The following is a 24,106-nucleotide window of genomic DNA, read 5'->3' on the forward strand; positions in this document are numbered from 1 at the left end:
TCCAGGTGAGTACCCCCCCAGATAGCTCTTCACTCTGCCAGATGGAATGGAATCTCACTTATTTTACAATTGGAAGCTACACTGATCTTTGAAATTTACCCAGAAAAAAGTACATTAGAAGGTCAAAAGGAAACCTCTTGCCATGTTTCTAAACAGCCTTTGTGAAGGCGTTGAAGACAACAAGCATTATCACTGGTGTTGTACCAGGGGACTGTCCTCGGGTCAAGTCCCCCCGCACCCCGAGCTGGGCCCCCGACCCCGGCCTCACTCCCCCGGCCTCACCCCCCGGTGGTCCCTTTCCCTTTGGGCCTCTGCTCTGTGTGCACTCCGCCTTCCTCCTTCCGCTCAGCAGCCCTTGAGGAGTTCAGTCAAGCTTATGTTTGGGTTTTGACACTAACAGACGCAGCAGTGTGAACAGGATGCCGCGTTTGACTGCTGGTGTCTCACCTGCCACAGGAAAGTCCAGCGGGGAGACAGAACCCTCCCTCCCGTCCCTCTATGCACTGGGTGGAGGTCACGGCACAGGCCAAGCAGTCCGATCGACATTCCTCCTGGATGAAGTCTCCAGGTCACCTGTCACACAGGCCACCTCGGCGCAGCTGGCTTCCCCCGCTCTGTTGTTCTAACCGCCTTTGGATGTCCAGGGTGGAAGTGGCAGATCTGGCCCCAGGGCTGCACAGGGAGAGCCCAGTGGCTGTGCTGTTGAAGCTTTTCTGGGTGGAACTCGGGGTCTTAGAGGAACCAGCTCACAGGCCCACGGAGCGGGAAAGTCCCTGGTGCATGAGAGCAGACTGCAGGACGGCCACTCCTCCCTCTGCTTGACAGGCAGCGACACCTGCGTTTCTCCCCCAGACGGGAACAGAATCCATGTGTGGCAGCTCTTGGAACATTGCACTGTCCCTTACAGGGGGCTAACGCCTCTACGCCCCGTTGATCCATGGAATATTCCCTGGACAAGGCCAGTCTCTCCTATTTCTCTAGATATTTTCCAAAGCAAACATGATGTCCACCTTGCTGTACTGGACCCAAGGGTCAGCTGCCAGATGCCCTCAGTTGGACTCTGGGTCCTCTCACTTGCTGTTTGATCTTGAGTCCCCTGTTTTTCAGTCTGTAAAGTGGGGGTGATGATTGGCCTTTTCCCTTCCAGGACTATGAGGGTGAAATGGGAGATGCCCATGGGGGTGGGCAGCCCCTCAATAGATGCCGGCGACGACCCTTATTAATTATTCGTGATTATTGTCACATTGTTACAGCCCACGGAGGGCAGGCGGGCACAGAAGTTACACAATGAAGGACCCTCAAGAGCCTGTTTGGAAAATTAATTAGTGATTATGAAAGAGCTGCTTCTTTACTTTTTTGCTGATTTTTCGAGTCTCTGATGTTATATCATTCCAATGCGGAATCAAAGAGGAGAAAGAAAACACTATTAACGGCTTAGCTAATTAACAGAACACATCACTTTTAAGAGCACACAAAGAATTAAAAGTAAACCAAAGAAGTAGGACTTGTATCTGTCCCCGGGGACCCGGGAACAGAGGCGTTCCAGGGACTGGAGACAATGCACGACTCCTGGAGGAGAAGCCGCTCCCTGGGCCGCAGACTTTCATTTTGAAATTTAAATTTTAAACCTGAACATGCATGCAGCTGTTCTTTCGCTGGCTGAACCCAAGAGAAGAATGGATGCAGACGTGCAGATTGTTCCTGGAAACGAGGGAGATCAAAACACGTCTCCGTGAAAGACGAGCCCGTGCTGGGGCCTGGGACCGTCGACGCTGTTATCCACAGAGATATGAGATCATCCTGAGAGCCGTGATTGCAGGAAGAAAAAACCCACCGCTCCAGTGTGTGCGGGTAACAATTAGGCAATTCGGAAATTTCAACTGAGAGGAATTTAATTAAGACTCTAATCGCTGATGAAGCTCGTTGAGATCTGCTGGCAACTGCACTGGTTACGTAAGTAGCCCAAGAAGAACGGTCTCCATCCGTATTTGAGGTGGCGTTTGATCCAAAGTTCCCATCCTCCTGATGCTTCTCCAATAGGGTTCTTAGGCCACACAGCCCGGCGGAGGCTGCCTGCAAAGTGGAGACCTGAGCCTCGCTCCCAGATCTGCTGATTCTGACTCCCCATGCAGGTGTCTGCACTCCCAGGCAGTCCCCGGGGGAGGTTCTTATTCATGTAACACTCCCAGGAACCCACCAACTCTCCACCAGTGCACTCAGTACAGCGCAGTCTCTCAGCATCTGGCCAGCAGTGACCTAACCAGTGACCCTAACCCAGTGACCACCGAGGCCGGGGGCATCCTAGCACAGGTGGGTCTGGCCCACATCTGCTTCTCGGCAGTGCCTTTGTAGATGTTTGTTCTACACCGCGTAGGGTAACTGAGTTCCACGGTGACATGTGGTTTAGCACACTAACTGCCACAGACGATCCTGAGATCAGATATTGGTGAAAAAGAAAAACACGGCCTCCATTCTCAAAGTACTCAAGGTACCAGATAGTGCTCGTTTCCACTCGCTCTCAAGCCACAGGGTGGATCTGACATCTTAGTTGTAGTTTCCAGATCAATCAAACTCAGATCTGCTTTTGGTTTCAAGTGGCAACTCAGAGCCCAGAATTCCCTGTGTGTAAACCTGCTGTCAGCTGGGAGCGCTGGGTGTGCGTGCTGCTCATGGACATGCTGCCTAGGCTGAATGCGGACACTCGATCACGTCATGTTTCCTTCACCGCCATTTACCCGGTCCCTTGGAGGACTTGATGTTTCAGGTGGAGGGAGATTGGCCTCCCGTTCACTGTGTTTTTCCTCCTGAACTTCGTCTTCCTGAAGAGTTAATTACTCATGTTTTCTCCAGCTTGGGAGAAAATCACCTCTTATTACCTGGAGCAGAATGTTCTCTGGTGTTTTGTACAACTGAAGTGTTTGTTTTAAAGCCTGTCCCTGTTGGTGAGGAGATCACCCAGCAAGCTCCCCGGGCCCAGGTGGGCCTGAGAGCAGGCGGCAGGCACTTGGTCAGTTTGAATACACGTCCTCTCTGATTTTTAGTCTTGCAATCCCTATTGTCTGGTCTCCAAGGAGAGGAACTGGGTAAACAGGCAATTTCCTCTTTTAACTTTGAATTCTAAGTAAAAATGGATGCTACGCTGTAGACAGAACTGAGTTCGGTCCAGCAATGGTTTTGCAGCTGGCGGGGGCTGAGCCCTGTACTACCAGGCGGCCAGGGCGGTCTACAGCGCTGTAGTTCAGGGCCAGCTGGACCTCCCTCTGCACCCCCCAGTGGGTCAGCCTCTGAGTCCTGTTGAGGTCCCCTGAAGTCAGGCCTGGCTCACCGCGCGCGGCTTTCTGACATCCAGTCCCTTGCAGCTGCCGCCCAGCCCATGTAGCCACACCCCTTCCCTGCACTGCATGAGGAGGAAGCGTCCCCAGGGACTTCTCAAAGTCAGGGGTGTGACTCCCCGGCTTGAAATCACCAATAAGTCCCCTGGCCTTGCCCACACACTTCAGCTGTCCACAGACCAAAGGTGAACCCTCACAGGAACACGTGATTTCTTCTGATCTGCTGCCTGTTTGGAATCACTTCCTGTCCGAAGAGCTCTTGATTCCCCTCTGCAACAGGAAGCGCTCTTCTTCGCCAGCCTCCTGTCTCCTCCCGGGTGCAGCACTCACCTCCATTCACTGCTCTCCTCTGCAGCCAGCCTGGAAGATCGCCTCCAGGGACGGTTGACAGTGTAGCTCCAGGCCTCCGCAGTGCCTGGCACCTCGCGAATCCCCAAACGAACGAACCTGTGTTGAGCTCATGAATGAACAAAAGAGAAAGCTCTAGAGACTCAGGAAAGGTAAAAGTGAATTCCAGCTGGGGAATCAGGCCCCAGGGAAGAACTGGCATTCGAGCCAGGCCAGAAAAGAAAGGGTAGGAGGTCAGCAGGTGGAGATGACCAGGGCGCTCCAGACTCAGGCAGGAAGTGGGTGTCATCCGGGGTGCGTCTGGCGAAAAGTGCATGCACCCTATCAGCTTAGTAGAGCCTCTTGTCTGTGTGCAAGAGCGTGCATGTGTGCACAGAGGTGTGAGCCTAAGTGTGTTCGGTGTGTGTGGGGGGTTGTGAGTGATCATACTGTGAGCCTGAGTGGGCCAGGGTGCTCTTGTGTGCAGATGTGTGTTGTGTGGGCTTGCGTATAGAGGTGTAGGTCATGGAGGGGAGGGAGTGAGTGTGTATAGGTGTAAGTGCATGTATGTGTGAAGGTGTGCATGTCTGTGTTTCAGTGTGAGATGGGAAAAGGGTGGGGAATGGGAGGGAAGGAGGGGCGAGAGGTGGACTGGCGCACACCCATGCAGAGAGGTGGGATTCTGTGCACAGCCTGCATGGTGGAAGGATGTGAGCAGGGCCGGACCCCTGAGTTGGGTACTTAGACATACGATCGTGGTGGGTGGCTTTGGAGATCAAAAGACCAGTTACGAGGTTGTTTTAATTGTCTCTTGTAAGCATTTCGTAAGTAGATCAAGTAAGATCAAACGCTCATCTCCCTTTGAACGAAGAGCCGCTTGCATCTGTTAACCTGGTTTCTCCAGCCTTCTGCAGGAGCCGTGATGTCTGTGAATCTAGCCACACACCAGTGGGGTAGATGGGAACGCTTGTGGAGCTGAAGTCACCCACGCTCCCAGAGACCACTGGCTGGACATGTCAGTGAGCCATGGCTGCCCTTTCCTGGAACGCTGTCTAGGAGCCGAGGAGCAGCGAGCCTCCACAGTCAGATTTTATTAATAAGAATGGATAAAAAGAGTCATCACAAAGTTAACTTTGCCTTTTTATATTTCTTTCAGCAGAATCACTGTTCCCCGTCAGAGGTCAATTATTTCCATTGTCCTCCCACTTCAGTGTATTCTCTGAAAATACTCAGAGGTTTATCACCAAAGTTCAGTTTGTTTTGAAGGTTAAGATTCTTTTCCTCCCAAGTGGCCTCTTTGACTGTTTTTAAGTCCAAGAACTTGAATCCCGAGGTAGAGATGAAAGCAGTGGGTCCTGAACTTCCGCTGTGGGTGGAAGTTCCCAGGGATTAGAGCCCCGCAGAGAAGGGCCCAGCGGGGGTCAGCAGCCAGAGCAGCACGTCCCTCCTGGGGCCGCCTCCCTGGTTCTTAGCCCAGGGTCCATCCTCCGAGAGGTGGTCCTGGCAGGACCATGCGTCCTGATGGTCCCCAGGGAGACCCATGGGCACGGCTTAGGCCACGCACATCACTGGTCCCACGGCTGTGGCTAGGGGGACCCCATGAACCCATTTGCCAAATAAGGGACAGGGGCCGTCTTGAACTTGGAAGCAGGATCTCTCCAGGGGAAAATCCATGTGCTGTAGCCAAAGTCATTAGGGAATGGATGTGGACAGGCAAAGCGTTTTTTTTCTTTTTATGTCTTTAAGACACAGTACGCACTCCCCTTTTGAAGTCCTCCCCGTTGATTTAAACAGAACAAAGAGCCACGCAGAACGGCCTTGGGCATGTGGTCCCTGCTTTGTGACTAACTTGGTAATCAGGACCTCTCAAGACCCTGTGAGCCAAGCCGTTGCATCATCCCATTTTTAGTGATAAACTGAGGCCAAAAGACAGGAAGCAATTCACCAAGCGGCCCAGTCGGGAAGAGGCCATCTGGCTTCCACGGCAGACTGAATGGCCCCAGGGTCACATCCCTGGCAACGGGGCTCCTCTGTCTCTGGACATGTGCTCCTTATATTAAAATATCCCCTTTTGAATTTCAGGAAAAAAATTGTATGAAATTTTTAGTTTAGAAGAGTTTCATATTTGCAGAAAAAAGTATTTTTACATATAGCAGCTTCTCGTGTGCTCTGTGCCCAGTTTCTCTGGTTATTAACATCTGACATTAGCATGGTCTATTTTTTTACGATTAATGAGCCAACGATACACTACCGTTAGGTAAAGCCCGTGCTTTGTTGGGATTTGCTCAGATTCTGTCTAATCCCTTTTTCCTGTTCCATCTGATTCCTGATCCAGGAAACCAGGTACATTTAATCCTATATCTCCTCAGCTCCTCTCAGCTGCGACAGTCCCTTAGACTTCCTTGTTCTTTGATGACCTTGGCAGTTTGGAGGCGTACTGGTCGGATATTTTCTAGAATGTTCCTCAGTGAAGACTTTCATGTTTCATGATGAGACTGAGTCAGGGGTTTCTGGAGGAGGCCCCTGTGGGAGGCCGGTCCCCACCCCTCTAAGGCCGTGTGCTGGCGACGATCCACCAGCTGCCGTTGGCTGTGATCGCGTGGCAGAGGCGGTGGTTTGCAGACGTCTTCAGGGTGGTCAGTCTTTATTTCCATAGTGAAAGCTTCAGATTGCTTCCTCAGTGATTTTAAAATGAGTCCTGGGTCCAGAGCCTGGTCCTACCCGTTTCAAACCCGGTGAACCCCCTGCCTCGGTCTCCTCATCCGTGAGAGGGAGAGTGAGAGCTGCGTGTGGTCGCGGGTCTGGGCAGGACCACAGGGTCCCAGGACCCCGGGGACGGATATTTGAACCAGTGTCAGAGCTCCGGATGGCAGAAGTAGGAGCCCGCCTTCCTCCTCTGTGAGCCCCTGGCTGCTCTATGAGGTAGGTGCCTTTGAAACACAGACGTCCATTTCTGAGAGTGACAGGGGCGAGCGGCGCTCTTTGTTCTCGCTGTCTGACTTACATCCTGCGGTGGCCCTGATGGCGTGACCTGAGCAAGGCGTGTCCCTCTTAGTTCCCTCATTATGTAACGAGGGTCGTCATGGTCACCTGCTTCCTGGAGCTGCTTTGAGGATGGATGTGCATGGAAACCCGTCAGCACTGTTCCCTGAAGCCCATGCTCACACCCAGCAGTGTGAACGGTGACTTGGTCATCAGTGTCCACAGCGCGACAGCAGGAATGTGGCGGAGCCGGTATTTGGGCTTGTGCCTCTTTCTAGAAGATGTCAGGCCTGGGGCCCACTGGTTCTTGCAGCTTGGAGGGCTCTGCGGACCCCACCCTGTCCCCTCAGCCCTCTGGTGGATTCTCAGAACCTCCTGCCACCTGCTCCAGAGGCAGGCGCGTCCCTCTGCCCTGACTTGTCCAGAAGTAGACATCAAGCGAGGAGCGCTACCCTCTCCCTCTTCTCATTCTCAACGAGCACCTGGTCCCGAATCCGGGGGGCGGGGTGCTGGGGAGACAACTCGGCCCCTGCATGCTGCTTAGAAGCTCAGACCTGAAAGGCCCTGGAGGTCCCCTAGTCCAGACCCAACCCCTGGTGTCCTGTAGAGGAGAGGAGGCCGAGACCAAGAGGAGGACCGGTCAAGGGCACCCCATGGCAGGAACCGGGCTGGTCTCCGCTGCCTCAGTCTGGGCTTCTCCGAGAGCGACTTAGCACCTGGGGACTAAATGACAGCAGGAGCAGCGGGCACTTCCTGTGGGCCAGGCACCGTGGGCTCGCAAAGGTTCGCTGTCCTTAACCCCCTGTGACCTCCCGATGACTGAAATGGAATGCCACCATGCTGTGTCTGCAGAAACCAAGGTCGTTCAAGGTCACAGGGCTAGGGTCGGGCAGGATCTAAATCTGCTCATCTGTGCATGGGCGGAGGTGAGATGTCCCCCAGAAGCTCATGTGTGAGACAACGGAAGGAGCTCAGAGGTGACGCGCTTGGGCTATGGCAGCCTCGGCCCCGTCAGTGGACTGACCCCTGGTAGGGGTGGGTCGGGTGGGGACTGACGGCAGGTGGCGCGTGGCGGGCAGTCGTGGGGGCGTGTTGTTTCTGGTGAGTGGAGTCTCTTCCTGGTGGACGTCTTGGATGGCCTTCCTCCCCCAGACCCTCCCCATGCTCTAGCCCCACGTCAAGCCCTCAGCGACGGAGCCGGCTCTCTGTGGACTGAGACCTCTGGAACTGTGAGCCCCAAACACACTCCCTCTCGGACTGTTCTCTCAGGTCTTTTGGTCCCACTAGCAAAAAAATCTGACTACAACCGACTGACTGCTGCTGAGTCCAGGCCATTCACGAGGCTGAGCCCTTTCCTTCTGGTCCACGTCAGGGGGACGGAGAAGGGTCCACAGCACCGAGGTGATCCTGAAAATTCAGTGGAATCCCTCCAGGCACGCGCGTGAGCATGGACCCAATGCCGTGCACAGGTGTGCTTTCTGTCCGGCTCCTCCTTCCGTCTAACCAGGCCTCCGGCCACCTGTCCCGGGAGACCTTCCCTTTCTAGCTCCAGATACAGGCTCACGGGACCGCAGTGGCTGCCTCGTTCACCTGCTCTGCCTCAGAAAACATGGAGCTAAAGGAAGGGTGCTGCGACCTCGGTTTGGCTCACTCTTCAGAGCAGCTTTCTATGGGTCTTGATGTCAGTAGAGTACGGAGTGCATCATGGAGAAGGGCCTTGGAAAAGGAAGAAGGCCCAGTTTAGAGAACAGCAGGGGTGTCACCATCAGGCCCAAGGTGGAATGAGAGCGCTAGCTACCGTTCTCAGAGTGTGCGGCGCTCTTCCATCTGGGAAACAATTTCCAAAGAGAAACGCTTGGAGTGTGGAGGTTCCAAGCCTGTTTCCTGCCCCTGCAAACTGGGGTTAGCAGAGACAATGTGAGGATGGAAACCAAGGCTTCCTGACCCCCAGTTCCGGGTTTATTACGTGGAGTCCTGCTTTCCCTGAGAACACTGCAGGGTGACTGGATTGCCTTTCCAGGTGGTGAGAGCACGGTGCCTTTGCTGTCCAGGGAATTTAATTCCCAGGACTGTGCAGACAGCCGTCCTCCATGGCTTGGAGTCTGGGAGACGGAGGTTGCTGGGAGAGATCCTCACTCCCTGGTATTTTGCTTTGGGTACAGAATGCCAAAGCTCAGCCGTCCACCAGCTTTGGATCTGGTAGACAGTCTTGGAGTTGGGACTCTTGGTGTTTTAGATGGGCCCTGAAGCAGCTGTGGACTCAGGAGAGGAGGAGAGAGCCCTCAGGATCTGGGGCAGGGTTTACCCAGAAGCTTCAGTTCCTGATCAAGCACTCTCCACCTCCACCTCCCTCCGTCCTCCTGGGCTGACGCATGGGTTCTTGCATGGATGTGGCGGGAAGCGGGCAGCAGCCGGGAGCTAGGAAGACACCACACTCTGGAGCTGGCTCTCGTCCTTGATGTCTGTTTGCAGGGAGACCAATGGCATAACCAACTGGTTCAGGGCTCGTTCAAGCCTTGATCTGTGTTATCTTGGGGTGTCAGGAGCAGGTCTGCAAGGAAGGAAGGGCCTTGTAGGTACAGCGATGTTGTCATTGCTCAGTTGGTAGAGGCACTGAGTGTACGATGGGACACCCCGTGGAGTCAGACAGCCCCATGGTGGACCCTGTCTGCACCTGCTTGCTGTGCGACTTTGAGCAGCTCACAGAACCTCTCCATGCTTCCGTTCCCACCATGTTGGATTTGGTGGAATTAGGCTAAGGGGTGAGACGGACACCCTTCCTGAACACACAAGTGTCGGCGGTGACCTTGTTGTGATCATAGTACCAACACGCTGTGGTAGAGAGAGATGCAAAATTCTAGGTTTCCAGGAAAAGCAAGAACCACTTTACAAATAAGCTGACATTTGATCTCTGTCTCAAATGCCAACAGCAACAGCAACAGAATAGTGATGTCACCGGCCTCGCTGGGTGTCGGTTCCGTGTGACAGACAGCAGTGGCTCATTCAAACCTCCCTGCAGTCCTTAAAGGGACTCGCTTTTTTCTCTCTGCATTTTAACAGAGAAAGAGAAGCTCAGAGGGGTCAAAGGATTCTCCCCAGCCTGTTCAGCTAGAGGGTGAAGCCAGTAAGAACCCCTCGTTCTACTTCCCTCGTTCTACTTGACCCCCAAAGCTGTTCCACTAAGCTACCCAACCTCTCTCAAAGGTTGTGTTCGAGTTTTCAAAGACAAATGGGAAGAAAGGGGGTTAGTATAATCTATTCCAGAGGAAAAGGTGTGCAAATCTGTGTTCAGCATTATTGGTCAGATCTCTGTCCTTGCTAAGTCGCTGAGGCTGGCTCTGAACTTGCAATCCTCCTGCCTCAGCCTCCCAAGCCACTGTAGTAACCCTATTATTGCAGCTGATTGGTAGCTCTAAGATGGCAGAAATCATTCTAAGAACAATCCATGATTGTTCCTCGGCTGGTGTCAGCACATAGTAGGTGTTCAATGGATCCACGTGGAATGAAAGAAGAATCCCATGGGCCCCATGTTCTCCGGAGCCCATGTGGCCCATGCGAGCATGTTGCAAAGAGCTCTGCTGACCATCCTACCTTAAGGAGACAGGGTCATGATCAGCCACATGGATGTTTCTTTACAGCCAGCCAAATGATGAGGCAGTGCAGGGATCAGGGACCCGCCCCCTCCTTGCCCGTCCCCTCTGCCTGGTGCAGTGTGTCTGAATCTCCTGAAGGCCTCCGTTCATTTCTGGCCACACCGTGCCGCGGGGGGAGAGGTGAGTGGGTCACGTCGTCTCAGACAGGCCTGCGCCTGCACCTAGCTTTGCAGACGGGTATTTTCCTGGAGGTTGGTGTTACAGATGAAGCGCTGACCTGCGGTGTCAAGCACCGTGCGTGGGAGCAGGAGGAGGACGGCGAGAGCGGCTGTGGGGCAGCTTCCTCCTGGCAGGAATGTGAATAGTGCCAATAACCTGTCAAATAGAATTAAGGTTCAAAACCTACAGCCTTCAATTTGATTTTGCTCAGAGGCCGACTGCTGCTCTGAGGGGATGTAATCGATTCTGTTTTGACAGGTCTCCGTGTGCACTAAGCAGCGGCGTCTCCCCTCTGTGCAGATTAACCAAAGTTCAACTTAATTTGCAACTTAAACGGGAGCTGTATCCGGGATTGGAACATGCTTCTGATCCCGTCACCTGCTGTCCCTCTGGGTTGTCCCTTCCCCCAGGCCTCTGCTTTCCTCGCTGACTACGTCTTACTGCATCTTCTTCTCCCCTTTCCTCTTGTACTTTCTTTTCTTAGCACCTTTTTACCTTTGCTCCTTTCTCTTCTCTGTACTTGAAGAGAAGGTGGGACTCTCCACCGCGTGCCAGGCATGGCCCTGTTAGACTCCCAGGTGTGGCTAGGCCTCTGTCAGATGACGGGGCGGAAGCTCTGGGATTCAGATGTGCACGCCTCAGAGCTGCAGGCCCGTGAGAGGCGGAGACGGCCTGCACCTTGGTCAGCCTCCAGGTCCATGCTGCTTCCCTCGCTTCAGGGGTCCCTGGGGAGCCGTGAGGGTGCCAGTGCTCGGACGTCCCCCAGACGCCATGTGTAGTTACTCCAGGCGGGATCTGGGAGGTGGAGCTGCCCGGTGCTCTGTACCCTTTCCTTTTCCATTTTTCTTAGCTCTTAATCGTGCACATGTTGAAGCTCGCGGCAGGAACGCCCTCAGGAGGGATGCTGCCCCCCAGGACGCCTAGGGGGCGGGCCTGGCCCTGCAGGGGGTCCTGGGGCAGGAGAGCGAGTGGCCTCTGTGTTTGATGCAGGTGGGGAAGTGGGAGAACCAGAGCCTGAGCCTGCGGCACGCCGTGTGGCCCAGGTACAAGTCCTTCTCCGACTGCGAGCCGGACGACAACCACCTGAGCATCGTCACCCTGGAGGAGGCCCCCTTCGTCATCGTGGAGGACATAGACCCGCTGACCGAGACGTGCGTGAGGAACACGGTGCCCTGTCGGAAGTTCGTCAAAATCAAGTGAGTGACGGGGGCTGGTTCTCTTAAATCGCGGGTGTCGTTGCCAATGACACATCTGTGGCTGGCTGTGAGTGTGACTCAGAATGACCCTATTACTATAGTGACCACATGATAACGGGTCGGCAGACACACCTGCCGGGGGCACGCCACACCGGCCTTGATTGAACTCCCAAAGCAACAAGGATAGCCCTCCCCTCAGTCTTGCTGGAACCATGACTTCCGGGTCCTGGCCGTCACACGCATCCCCAGCGTGTCCTTCTCCCCTCATCTCCTGTGTGTCCCCCAGACCCATACTTCTGAAAATTTCTAAAAGTCTGTCTTTGGCTGGTCACAGTGGCACACACCTGTGATCCCAGTGGCTCGGGAGGCTGAGGCAGGAGGATTTCGAGTTCAAAGCCAGCCTCAGCAGCTTACAAGTCCCTAAGCAACTCAACAAGACCCTGTCTCAAAACAGAAGATAAGGGGGCTAGGAAGGTGCTCAGTGACTGAGTGCCCCTGGGTCCAACCCCTGGTACCAAAAAAGAACAAGAAGTCTGCCTCGGAGGCTCAGGACAGGCACATACCTGGGTGTGAGGTTCAGATGCCATCCAGGTGGAGACTGGACCTCGGCAGCGTCCTGCTGCCCACAGCGAGCTGGGCTGCCTCTGTCACTTCCTGTCTGCGATGCGGAGGGAGAGCTGACCCTCTGAAGGGGACCCAGAGAACGCCATGGCCCAGGCTGTCCTAAGCCAGCGTGGGCCCAGACCCCACCAGGAGAGCCACTAGAAGGGAAGGCCTCTGCTGGACCGAGTATTTCCTGGTCACCTGCTTTCCCCTGGGGCCCTTCCCCCTTGTCTTTAAGCTTGGCCACGGCCTCCCCAGGTTAGGCCAGCTCTGCCTGCCCCTGCAGTGCCCAGGGTAAAGTCCATCTCTATCTGTAGCACCTACCTTTACAGTTTATAATCCGTCTGTCTTCCCACTGGATGACAAGCCACCTCAGTATGGGACTGTGCCTGGCTGATCTCTGCACAGGACCCAGGGTCTGGAGCGCCCAGGGCGAGCAGACACCGTGACCCCTCCACAGCACACTCCGACTTTAGGCCCCACTAGTCAGGATCAGGCCCCGGATCTCAGAGCTTGGGGTTGGGCGTAGGTTCTAATGTACGTTTGCCAAGTGTCTTATGAAGGCGCACTAGGGCTTGGAGAAGAGCTCATCTGCAAGGTCAACTTCTTTGGAGGTGAAATTCTGAATAGATCATGAAGAGAATAAATAGATCCATCCTGAATAGGCCTCCCCACTCCGCGTGTCCCTCACCGGGCTCCCCTTCCCTGGAGATGAATAGGCAACTCATCAAGGAAAGGCAAGCAGGTGACCCCACCCAGGGACATGGTGTTTCGATGATTTTTGCTGAATTCCTCCACAGTTAAATAGCACAGATGTTGTTATAAATAAAAATGTGAAAAAAAAAAAAAGGTAAGTACATTGATGCATAAACACGCATTAAGTGCATTCGCGTGTCAGGCACGGTTCTGGGCACAGAGGAGCCGGGACCTCTGGTCATGGCATAGACAGTCAGATCCTGACTCTGCCGTGAAGGGAGTGGGCAGCGCCAGGTGATGGTGGACCTTGTGAAACCACAAACCAGGTGTCACGGTCAGAGAGCAAGGGGTCTGTGTGGCTCTGGAGGCCACCCAGTCGTGCCCAAGGACAGCGTGAAGGGTAAGGAGGCGGACCTGTGACGTCTGCAGGGCCTCCCAGGTGGAGGAGCAGGAGCAAAGGCCTGAAGAAGGAAGGAGCGGCCACGCTGGGGACAAAGGAGACCCAGGGGACCCGGGGGAGCTGGAAGGGCCTGGGGGAGCAGGAGGGAGGTCGTCCCAGGAGGTATGGATCTGCGTGGGCGTCCTGCGGCAGAAGTTGGTCAGACGTGGAAAGAATGACGCAAAACTGAGGGCGCCGTTGGCAGGACACCTCCTTCCCCATCACGGTACCCCCGGGTTTGGATAGGGCCACGGGGCCTTGGGTGCTTCACAGTTAATAAGAAGAGTTTGAAATCTTTAAATTTGGTAGCACTGGAGCTGAAACAAGGGGGTCACCCGTACCCGAGTCTGTCAGTGTGAAGAGAAATCCCCAAACTAAATCGCTCTCAATAAAGAATCGACTTTCCTGTTGAAGACTAGAAATGGCTTAGCACGTGCAAGTTCACGATTTGGGCTCCTGTGGGGCGGGAGCCTGCTCCTTCCTTTCTTCCATGTGTGGACTGGGCCTGGGCCTCCAGGTGAGACGGGGGTCCGACGTCCTCGATGTCAGTGGAAAATCACTAGGGTGCCCTGACCCAGCATCAACACGAGTTAGATCAATTGCATCTTCCCAGGGTAAGGGCTGAGGCAGCCCATGGTTGCAAAGGATTTCTGTTAGACACGGCGTCCTGTTTGTTTCTTGGCAACACTCCCCAGGGCGAGCCTTGTTTGTCACTTCTGGTAAACGTGGAGTCCTGGGGGCCTGTCAGTCTCCTAAAAAGCCAGAACCTGCATCCATGGCTGCAGGTGTAGGTCCACACCCTCTGTGTCCAGCGGTGCCTCTGCTCCTGCAGGTACCCACACTCTCTAGATATTTGGGGGAAGCCTCCAAGAATACAAGGAAGAAAACTCCCACCGTTCAGAAATGGCTTCTATTCCATTGTTTTTCTACCCAGTTTTTTCCCCCAGTAAGCTCATCTGCTTTTACATAGCTGTGATCATTCTGTTTGTACCTCCATGTAATCGACTCTGTTTTTCATGACATGGAAACATGTTTTTTACGATGGGGTTGGATTTCCATAAACATCATTTTGATGCTTTTTTTAAAAAACAGTCCAGTGCGTAAATGAGCCCCAAATGGAAGATTCAAACAGAGCACGCATTTCATGACCTCAGCGACTCCAGGCAAGGTTGAGCCAAGAGGATGGCTTGGTGCCAAGTGGACTCAAGTGCGTTGTCCACAGAGGCCTTGACCCTCCTGTGTGAGTGGTGAGGGGCCTTGGCCACTTGGTTTGGGAAGACCAAGTTCCCTTCATTTTTAGAAGTACTTAAGGTCCGTGGGGGTGTTCTTGGAATGTGACTCTGTCAGGTGAGGAACGCAGGATGGGGATTCCAAGACGGCCTTCCAGGCGACGGCACTGTCTGGGTTCAGATCGGGGTTTTCCCGGTGGAGAGCGTTTCCTCCTGGAGTGTCCCCTTTTGTACTCATGCCAACGAGGTAGACGGGGAGAGTTGTGAATGAACCCTCACGGAGAGCCGGCTCTGCCAGGAGAGGTGGAGTCCACAGCTCCCGCGTGGGGTAGAACGCGGGTCTCCTGGTTCTCGGGAGGTTTTTCAGAACCCTGCCCTCTTGCCTTGGGTTTCGAGACTTTTAAGTACAGGATAAAGTGTAGAGGATCTCACATCATCCTCTCCCCAGTTTCTGGGGAGCTTCATGATTGACTTTTAGATAGAGCCACTAAACACTGGTCTAAAGAGGTTGTGTGTTATGCACTCTTAAAAGTACGCTTGGCAACTCTTGCTGGCTTAATGGGGTGAAAAACAGCTCCTGACTCAGAAATCACGGGTCAACCCAGCCGGCAGTGGCCGTTAGCGGAGTGCCTCGCCAGGAGCCATTCCCCACACGTTACAGTTGTCATGATGACCGCTGTGATGAAGGACGCTTCTGCTCTTGCTGTCCTTGGAAAGGCCAGTTCCTCCCTGAGCCCCCTTCCCCATCGGCAAGGCGCAGGAGAGGAGCTGGCCAAGTGCAGAGCCCCTCCCCACCCCTCCTGCCCACCCTCGCTGACCTTCTGTGGTCTTGGGGTTTCCTTCACAGCAATTCAACCAACGAGGGGATGAATGTCAAAAAGTGCTGCAAGGGGTTCTGCATCGACATCCTGAAGAAGCTCTCGCGGACCGTGAAGTTCACCTACGACCTCTATCTGGTCACCAACGGGAAGCACGGCAAGAAAGTCAACAACGTGTGGAACGGGATGATCGGGGAGGTAGGTGGGCGCCCGTCCCGCAGGCCCTCCCCAGGGGGCCCGGGCCGCAGGCAGAGCCGCAGACCCCGCTCCTTCTCCGCCTCCAGGTGGTCTACCAGCGAGCGGTCATGGCGGTCGGCTCACTCACCATCAACGAGGAGCGCTCCGAGGTGGTGGACTTCTCCGTACCCTTCGTGGAGACGGGGATCAGCGTCATGGTGTCCAGGAGCAACGGCACCGTTTCACCCTCTGCCTTCCTAGGTAGGTGGACTTCCAGGGGCTCCCGCCGCTTTCCCACAAGGGGTCACAGCTGCTCCGTCCCCTTTGCTCATAGCCTGTGGCCAGACTGGACCTTGTTGGGTTCCGTGTGACCAACTGTCATAGTTCAAGCTCCGTCCCGGGGTTTCATAAACTGACTTCAGACCACTCACGTATCGTCGCATCGAGCCTTTACTGAAGCGCACCGGTGGCGGCTGACCAGAACGTAAGGCTGTTCCCCTGATCAGCCCCGAACAATTGCAAGGGCACTCCTTATAAGCCTGAAAACCGCAAAAGGGATGTTCGGGGGTCTAGCCAATGCAAGCCAGCCAGGTGACAGGAGCGGGACAGTGCAGGCAAGCGGAGGGAAGCCTGACCAGTCCCAGTTAGCCCAGTCACCCCAGTTACAGAAACGGTAGTTCCGTGTTCTTAAAGGTTTCTACAGCAGAAGGAAAAGAACGTCTCGCCCCAGTCACGACCCTTCTGCTTGGCCTGGTTGTTTTACAGGATGAAGTCATAAAACAAAACGGGTCCCATCTGCTCCCACGTCACAGCCCGGCGCCCTCCAGAACCTCTTGCACTTGAGTCATCGCACTCCTCCCCTGCCCTGCCCTGCCCCGGGGGTGGCTTCCACTTGTCTTTCTCTGGGGGATTTCTGCTGCGCGTACTCAGATACTGGTCTGGACGCTGTAGAGCGTAAATTAGTAGATAATATTGCTGAGAACCCGGCAAAACATTTAGAAAATGAAGACACCTGTCTGTCCACAGCTGATCTAAGTCAGCCGTAAACCTCCGTTGGGCACCCACCACCGTCCTCCGTACCTTAGTGGCAGAGGTTGGTCTGCGAGCCGGAGGGAGAGGAATGGTGAGCCTACCTGATCCACGCCTCTCTGCACACAGACAGGAGCAGTCTCAAGAATCTGCGCGGATTTGAGATCAGTGGAGCCATGTTTTAAATGTGCCTTCCTTCAAGCCCAGTGGTTTCTAAAGCAGGACATTCTTTGAACCATTTCATGAATTCACACGTTTACATGAGACCTTTTTCCTAAATCAGGGAGGGGGCTGTTCTCCTGTCCTCTGGCTTCAGCACCACAGCTGGGTGACTTGGGTGCCCTGGCGAGAGCCGTGGAACCTCTTTAAAGCAAAGTGCTGTTGGCTGTTTGGCTGTTTAAATGGCTTTTTAAAAGTTGCTGTCTGAGCTGGGGTTGTGGCTCAGTGGCAGAGTGCTTCCTAGCACGTGTGAGGCACAGAGGAATAAATAAAAAATAAAGGTACCTCAACAACCAAAAAAATATTAAAAAAATGAATAAATAAAAGTGGCTATCTTGTGGAAGATTGTGGAATTATGAGCGTGATGATAATGATTTTGTATCAGGGATTAAACCTGGAGCACTTAACCACTGAGCCACATCCCCAGCCCTTCTTAATATTTTATTTAGAGACAGAATCTCACTAAATTACTGAGGGCCTTACTAAGTTGCTGAGGCTGCTTTGAACTCACGGTCCTCCTGCCTCAGCCTCCCGAGCCACTAGGATTATAGGGGTGCACCACCATGCCCAGCAGAATTCAGATGATTAATTCTTCCTTATCATGCCCATATAAATGGGTTTGCCCCAAACTTGGGGAGCTGACGCAAACTGTAATCTCTAGAGTAAAACTGCATGAGAGAGAGAGAGAGAGAAAGCGGGTAGGGAGAACAGTGTTGACGTCAACTAAATGTCTTACATTTTTCTAGAAACAAAAATCTCTATTATGGAAAGTTGCCGACTAGAACCAACTTGTGGAACCAACTGCAGGCCCTTGTCTGGTTCCTCCAATGTCCTCACTTATGTGTGATGTCAGCGCCGTGGAGATTTCATGCTCCCTTCTCCTGCTGAAATGTTGACTAACAGGATTTTGGACCGTGCCTCACTCTCGGCAGCATGTGGATTTACTACTTCATTTTTGATAATCCAGTTAAGCTGCCGAAATCCTTGCCACTCACTGGATTTGATTTTGCAGTCATCGCTTCAATTTTGGTACCCTTTACTGGAGTGACGTGGAGCTTGACAGGTACACACTCAATAGGCTCCTTACGTGTCCCTTTGCCCCGTGTCTGACAGAGGCCTCACCCACCAGCCACGGCTGCTCTTCCCTTGTCTCCCAGACCCCCTGGCAGGGGGCTTTGCCCTGGAGCTGAGAACGGGGTGCAGGAAGTGGGTTCATGGGACAAAGTTGACAGAAATGTGTTTTGTTTATACAAATTGTCTTCAGATCTACTTAGTGAGCCGGAGAGAACTTGTTTCCAATTCAATCAGATCAATATATGTATCAATTGACTTGACTTGTAAAATCGGGTCACTGATATTGAATTTGGCCTCAACCCAGTTTCTTAAGATTTTTTTTTTTTTTTGTGGGTCTTACCTGCATCAGAGACCATTTCCATAAAAAGTCAAGTATTTTGCCAAATTTAGCAAAACCACCCCCCACTTTTCTGCTGTATATTTTAAAAAAATATACCCGGAGGAAGCAATTTGCAAAGCTGTTTTTACACAGGAGGTTAATATTTTCCCTAGTCACTAAATTACAACCCTGTTTGACTGACGTTGTACCCCCTTATTCACGGTCATTATCTGCAGGTTCTGAAAGTCATAATGAACCGTGCTAAGCTACATTTTCCCATTCACTGGCTCAGTCATCTGGAAGAGCCAAAACATTCGAAATCTGATTGCGTTGCTGTTCATCCTTCCCTATTCTCTCTCCTCCACAAACTCCATTAACTCACACCGGAAACACTTGCAGGTAATGCCACGGAGCTTTTGTGTAAAAATGGTTCGTCAAGGACAGAGATGACATCTCTTGTAACATTTCCAACCAGTTAATTTTGAAGACTTTCCAAGCAATTTGAATTCTTTAGCCCAAAGAAAAGCTGTCCTGGAGTCTCTGGGATTGAAGTTTCTCTGTGGTGGATGCTGGTTCTGGCTCAAGTCATTAGAGGATATAATCTGCACCTGTTCAAAAGGGCTCCGGGTTCCTCTGTAGCTGCTATGGACCGGCTCCTGCTGTTGCCCCAACACTTTTCTTCACTGTGGGGCACGTGTGTGGCATCTGAGGATAGCGGTTCTTCAGGGTCACTAGCAGGTACTTGGTACACTACAGCCAGAGCCCTGCAGCAGAGCCCCTTGACCTGCCATCTCACAAGCCAGGGACAATGTCGTCAATTCCAAGTGGGACACCATCTTGTTGCCAGAGCAGCTGTCCTTGACCTTTCTGACCAGTGTGTTAGTGGGCAGGATGCTCATGCCCATGGAAGTCCCCTGCAGGAGTGCACACTCTGACACGTGAGCAGAAGGGCTCAGCCAGGGTCCCCCCGATCCTGAAATGTTGTCACAGCCCACAGAGAAATTAGCTGGCTCATAAGCGGGTTTTATCCACCACGGACAGCGCCAACCCCGCCCATCGCCCCCTTTTCTGGCTTCATCCTGAGATCAGTGACTCCCGTTTCCTTGGACCATTCACCTGCTGGGGCTGCTTCCACAACTTGGAAAAGTGGGAGAGGGTCCCACGGAAATAAAAGGGAGATGGGTGGAGCAGAGGAAGAAGGGGGTCAGGGAGGGCAGGAAAGGGAGGAACTGTGGAGTGAAGTGGACCAGACTGGGCTGTGCACGTAGAGGAATGCGCCACGCGGAAGCCCACCTTTACGTCTGTCTATAAATAGAAGGAAGACCAGTGGGTAGAGGAAGGGGACAGGGACAGGGAGGGAACGGGGACCACTGGGGACTGAACAGCAGCAAATCACACTGCACACTTGTGCGATCAAGTCAGAATGAACCCCCTCTCCCGCGTGGCTCCAGTGCACTAAGGGAAACCCAAACCCGCTGCTGCATTCGCCGTACTGTGTATGTACACACGTGGGTAAGGCACACCGCCAAGTATCTTAATGCTCACGTACATGTAACGAGAATCACAAATGTCTAAATGCTCACGTCCTTGTCACAAGAATACTCCTCTGATAAGGCACACCATGCCATCAGCACACCAGAATTGACAATTAGTTTAACATCTCTGTTCTTGGCTATTAAATACTTTTAATCTCCTAATTACTCATTCACTTATTCTCCCTTTTGGATGCACCTCATTACCAAATTCATATGATTCCAGAGGCCTAATATTGTCTATTACTCAAGCCAAATCTAAGTAAGATGAACTTCCGTCAAGGTCTCCCTGATCTCCGAGCTCCTTGTGTTAAGCCGGTTGTGTTATTACTGGTTGCTTCTTAACGTGTTCGCGCTATCAAAATCAGATTGCCCGGCACTTGTTCCCGTTTTCAGATCACAGCGTGGAGTTAAGGCCTCAGACGAGGTGGTTTTGTGCTACACACTGAGCTCATTGAGTAGGACTTTGCATGAGTCCTAGCTAGGTGGGGCAGTCACAGACTAATAGTCTGCAATCGGCCTCATTCTTTATCATAAATAATAAAGAGCTCATTGTCGAGAGGCATCATTGCCCTTGTGGACCCTCAGACACTGTTTGCTTATGAGGAAAGGGCGTCAGGTCCGCGGTATCTGTGTCTATAAGACTTCTTCCCAGTGAGGCAATCAAGTGCAGACAGACTCATTTTTGAAATTTTAGTCTCTGTTGATTTTTCAGCAAATCTATATCAAAAGTAGATGAAATGGCTTTCATCAGCTAATTTTCACATCCTCAGCTGGGTTGAATCAAAGGGACAATTTATCTTGCGTAGGGTCTCTTACCCTCCTAGAGTGTTATAAGCCTGAGAACCTCGGGACTTGGCCAGCCCTTGAGATCTCTGCCTACTGCCTAAGTGATGTGGAAATGAGCTGGCGAAAGTGACTCACCGTCCACCCGCCGACTGCTGCCCGCCTAGGTCTACCTGCATGTCTTAAGTGATGCTTTTCCATTAAACCATCACGTGACACGGTGTCCTCAGATGGCTTCCCCTTGCATGTGAGCCCGGTGCCTGCACCAGCAAGACTGACAGGCTCCAGAGCTCTGGTCTGCCTGTAGCAGAGGGCCCAGTGGAGAGTCACCGTGGAGACCATGCCTTCTGACATCCTCCTCAACCCATGATTTCGGAATCCTTCCCAACAGGTTGTCCTTCTCCCATCACCTCTGAGATCCCTACCCACCAGCCCACCAGTGTGTAAGAAGTGCAGATGGAGAGAAAACTCAGAACCAGGCCAGTCTGCAGGAGTCCGGGCTCAACCGTTTGTCCCCCAGCTTTGTTCTCGGGATGGCCCCGCCATCCTGTGGGATCCGCAGTCTGTTTACTTACGTCCTAGCTCTCTCCTTTCATCTGATCATTCCTTTTTGATTCTGTTCTCCTTGATCTGAGTTGCAAAATGTCCTCTGCTCTTCCCTAGTTTTATCATGTCATATGCAAGCTTATAAAGTATCTCAAATATTTTAGAAAATAAAGAAAATGTATAAATGTATATATATATATTTATTTTTCTTTTTTTTCTTCTTAATGACTAGCTTCTTTTGAATGATCAGATTCCAGCTGGAGGAGTTCGGCTGGTGAGCCCGCACATCACATCCGGGCTCCTGGGCCGGTGGAGAGCCGCTGACTGACTGCTTCTGTGCCCTGGTCTGTCCCCGCAGAGCCCTTCAGCGCCTCCGTCTGGGTGATGATGTTCGTGATGCTGCTCATCGTGTCTGCCATCGCCGTGTTTGTCTTTGAGTACTTCAGTCCCGTGGGCTACAACAGGAACCTGGCCAAAGGGAAAGGTGATTTACCAGTGGACCCCAAGTCCACCTTCTGAGTACCTCGTCTCACGTGGCTAGGGAACCCCCTCCTACCAGTGGTGCTGGACCACAGAGGTGGCTTGTCATGTCACACAGACATGGTTCATTTTCTGCAGCTAAAAAAGAAAGAAAGAAAGAAAGAAAGAAAGAAAGAAAGAAAGAAAAATGAAAGGGATAAAGCAAAATGAAACCTTTTAATCTTATAAGGAGAAGTCAATCATTGTTAGATGAAAACTGTTGATATTTGATTTGTTGAGGAAGCAGCTCTGAACAAAGTTATTTTGGCAATTAATTAAAAAGGCTGTGTCAAAAGAAATATGAAAATCGTAGCGAGTCTTAACTTCAGTCTACACAGAGAATCTAGTTTAAGAACGTTCCTCAAATTACGGAGTCACATTTGCATGCGTTTGACAGCGTAGCTATAAAGTGGTGTCTTTCCCCAAGGAGCCGCGTTTCCCTCTTGACGGTGCCCGACTTCAGTGCATCGTGCTTGATCTAGAGGAAACCGGTAGGTAGAAAATTGAATTGGGAGGCACTTATTGGCTCTAACTCACAAAGAGGCACCCCCAGGAGCCAGGATTCAGAAACAGGGAGTCTCCTCGGTGACAAGCAGGAGCTTGGAGGGGACCAACAGCGGGCACAGGGCTCTCAGGGGCTGTGGGAGGTAGGAGAGTTTGAGCTCTCAGACGCTCCCCGTGACAGGGCCCCGTGACGTCAACACGCACGCTTTCCCCCCGGAAGGTTAAGTGTTGGAAACCGCCAGAGTCATGGGGCTCTAGGAGGGACGAGTTTAACTGAAATCCTCCACCTCTTAACAACTGAGCCATCTCCAGCCAACCAGCCATGATGGCACTGTCACAATCACCTCCCGCTTCAGGGGACACCGTGTGCCTTCCATGAAAGGCCATGCAGTTAGCCACGCAGGGGCTCCAGTGAGTGGAGGCCCAGGCAGTTCTCTGTGGGTGACTGTGCGGCTGCAGGGCAGATCTCACATCTGTGTGACCAGCGTCCATGCTGTTGTGACTTCACACGTTGGCTGGTGGACATTCCTGGAGTAGGCGCAAGGTGCCGGGTCGTGCACTGATTGCAAAGGGGGTCAGCTAGAGGCTGCCTCCCCCAGGAATCTTGGCGTGGGGCTGTGTGACCACCGGGAGCAGCGCATTGAAAGAAGGGGGCAGAGGGCGAGGTGACCGTGATGGGCAGGGTGCTGGTTTAGCTGGGTGCTAGAGCCGGAAGAGGGCTCAGGAAGGCTGGGGGCAGGCTGAGCCCTGAGATGGGAGGACGCAGTCACACGAGGAGCCAAGGAGAGCACTTCAGCAGTGGGGACAGCAGACACACAAGCCCCGAGGTGGGACCCGTCTAGGCACGTCCAGCAGCCAGGAGCTGACCGAGGGGGTGAGAAGAGGTCGGGTGGTGGGCGGTTGGCCGCGGAGAGCCAGCACTTCACATTTTCTTCAAAATACCAGGGAAGGGAAGCCGGTGACCCACGTGTACGATGTGAACAGGTCACTGTCTGTCCAGGTAAAGGAAAGGACAGTGACCATAGAAGCAGGGAACCCCTGAAGAAGGTGTCCCAGTGGTCAGAGTGGTTCGGACCTGAAGCAGGAAATGAGGATGGAGATAAGTGGGAACATTTGAGAATGAATGATCACGAAGGGTTGGGTTCTTATTCTGTTTTGTTTTCTTAAAGTGCTGCAAAGGCCATCCCATGCCACAGTCCCTCCCTCGGCTGCAGCGAGCCCTAGAAGGCCAGGACGCAAACTGCCCAGCCCTCCCCTTAGGTGGAGGGTTCCTGTGTCCTGCTCTTGTGCATGTGACGGCTCCCAGGAAATGATAGCTCCAGCTCCCTGTGGTTTTTTTGTGCAGAATGCTTTTCTGTTACATGGCACTTTATGGGGAAAGTTCTATGTGGCCCAGGGATAGGACTCGTGGATCGGGAATCCCCAAGAGTGCTGGACAGGTCCCTTGTGGCCACCTATGTCTGATTCCCGAGAAGCTGTCACTTTGGATCAACATGCATCTCTAATAAAACTAAGTAGTCGTGAGGTTAGCTGGTTTGACTCTAATCATTATTATTACTTTTTCCTAAGAGTTCCCAGCCTCTTGGGAATCAGTCCATGAGATTGAAGAGGGAGGCAAAGAGAAACGGGAGAGAATGAGTGAAATGGTGGAATTGGTTGGTCTCTCCTGACTGCGGTGGATGAGGGACGGTGAGGGGTGCCCGCGCCTGGTGCACACAGCTCCCTGCCCAGGCGCCATCACCCCCTCAGCTGAACACACTCTGCCACTTTATTTATTGCCCGCTCTGCTCACGTTGCAGACTGGTCTCCTGGTCTCCATAGATCTTTTTTTGTTTTTTCATATTTTCATTTACTTAAATGACATAAAAATTAACCTTCTGTTAAAGGAAGACCTTCTTTCCTCTCAAAACAAGGACATAAATTGATTTTTCCCTGTGCAAAACTCAGACTGGAAAACACAAACGTGA

The 24,106-nt window shown here is 52.8% G+C and overlaps 1 protein-coding gene across 1 annotated transcript in view; it reads left to right on the forward strand.

The window, feature by feature from the left end:
- The window catches only part of Grin2a (glutamate ionotropic receptor NMDA type subunit 2A), a 325,653-nt gene that overhangs the window by 245,632 nt on the left and 55,915 nt on the right, over positions 1-24,106 (forward strand). Inside the window, exons 4-7 of the mRNA XM_077106022.1 lie at positions 11,444-11,649; positions 15,464-15,632; positions 15,719-15,872; positions 21,475-21,600. Of these exons, the coding sequence (XP_076962137.1) occupies positions 11,444-11,649; positions 15,464-15,632; positions 15,719-15,872; positions 21,475-21,600 (655 nt within the window). The remainder of the gene's footprint in view (positions 1-11,443; positions 11,650-15,463; positions 15,633-15,718; positions 15,873-21,474; positions 21,601-24,106) is intronic.

Source organism: Callospermophilus lateralis, chromosome 19, assembly GCF_048772815.1.
Source record: "Callospermophilus lateralis isolate mCalLat2 chromosome 19, mCalLat2.hap1, whole genome shotgun sequence".
NCBI lineage: Eukaryota > Metazoa > Chordata > Mammalia > Rodentia > Sciuridae > Callospermophilus > Callospermophilus lateralis.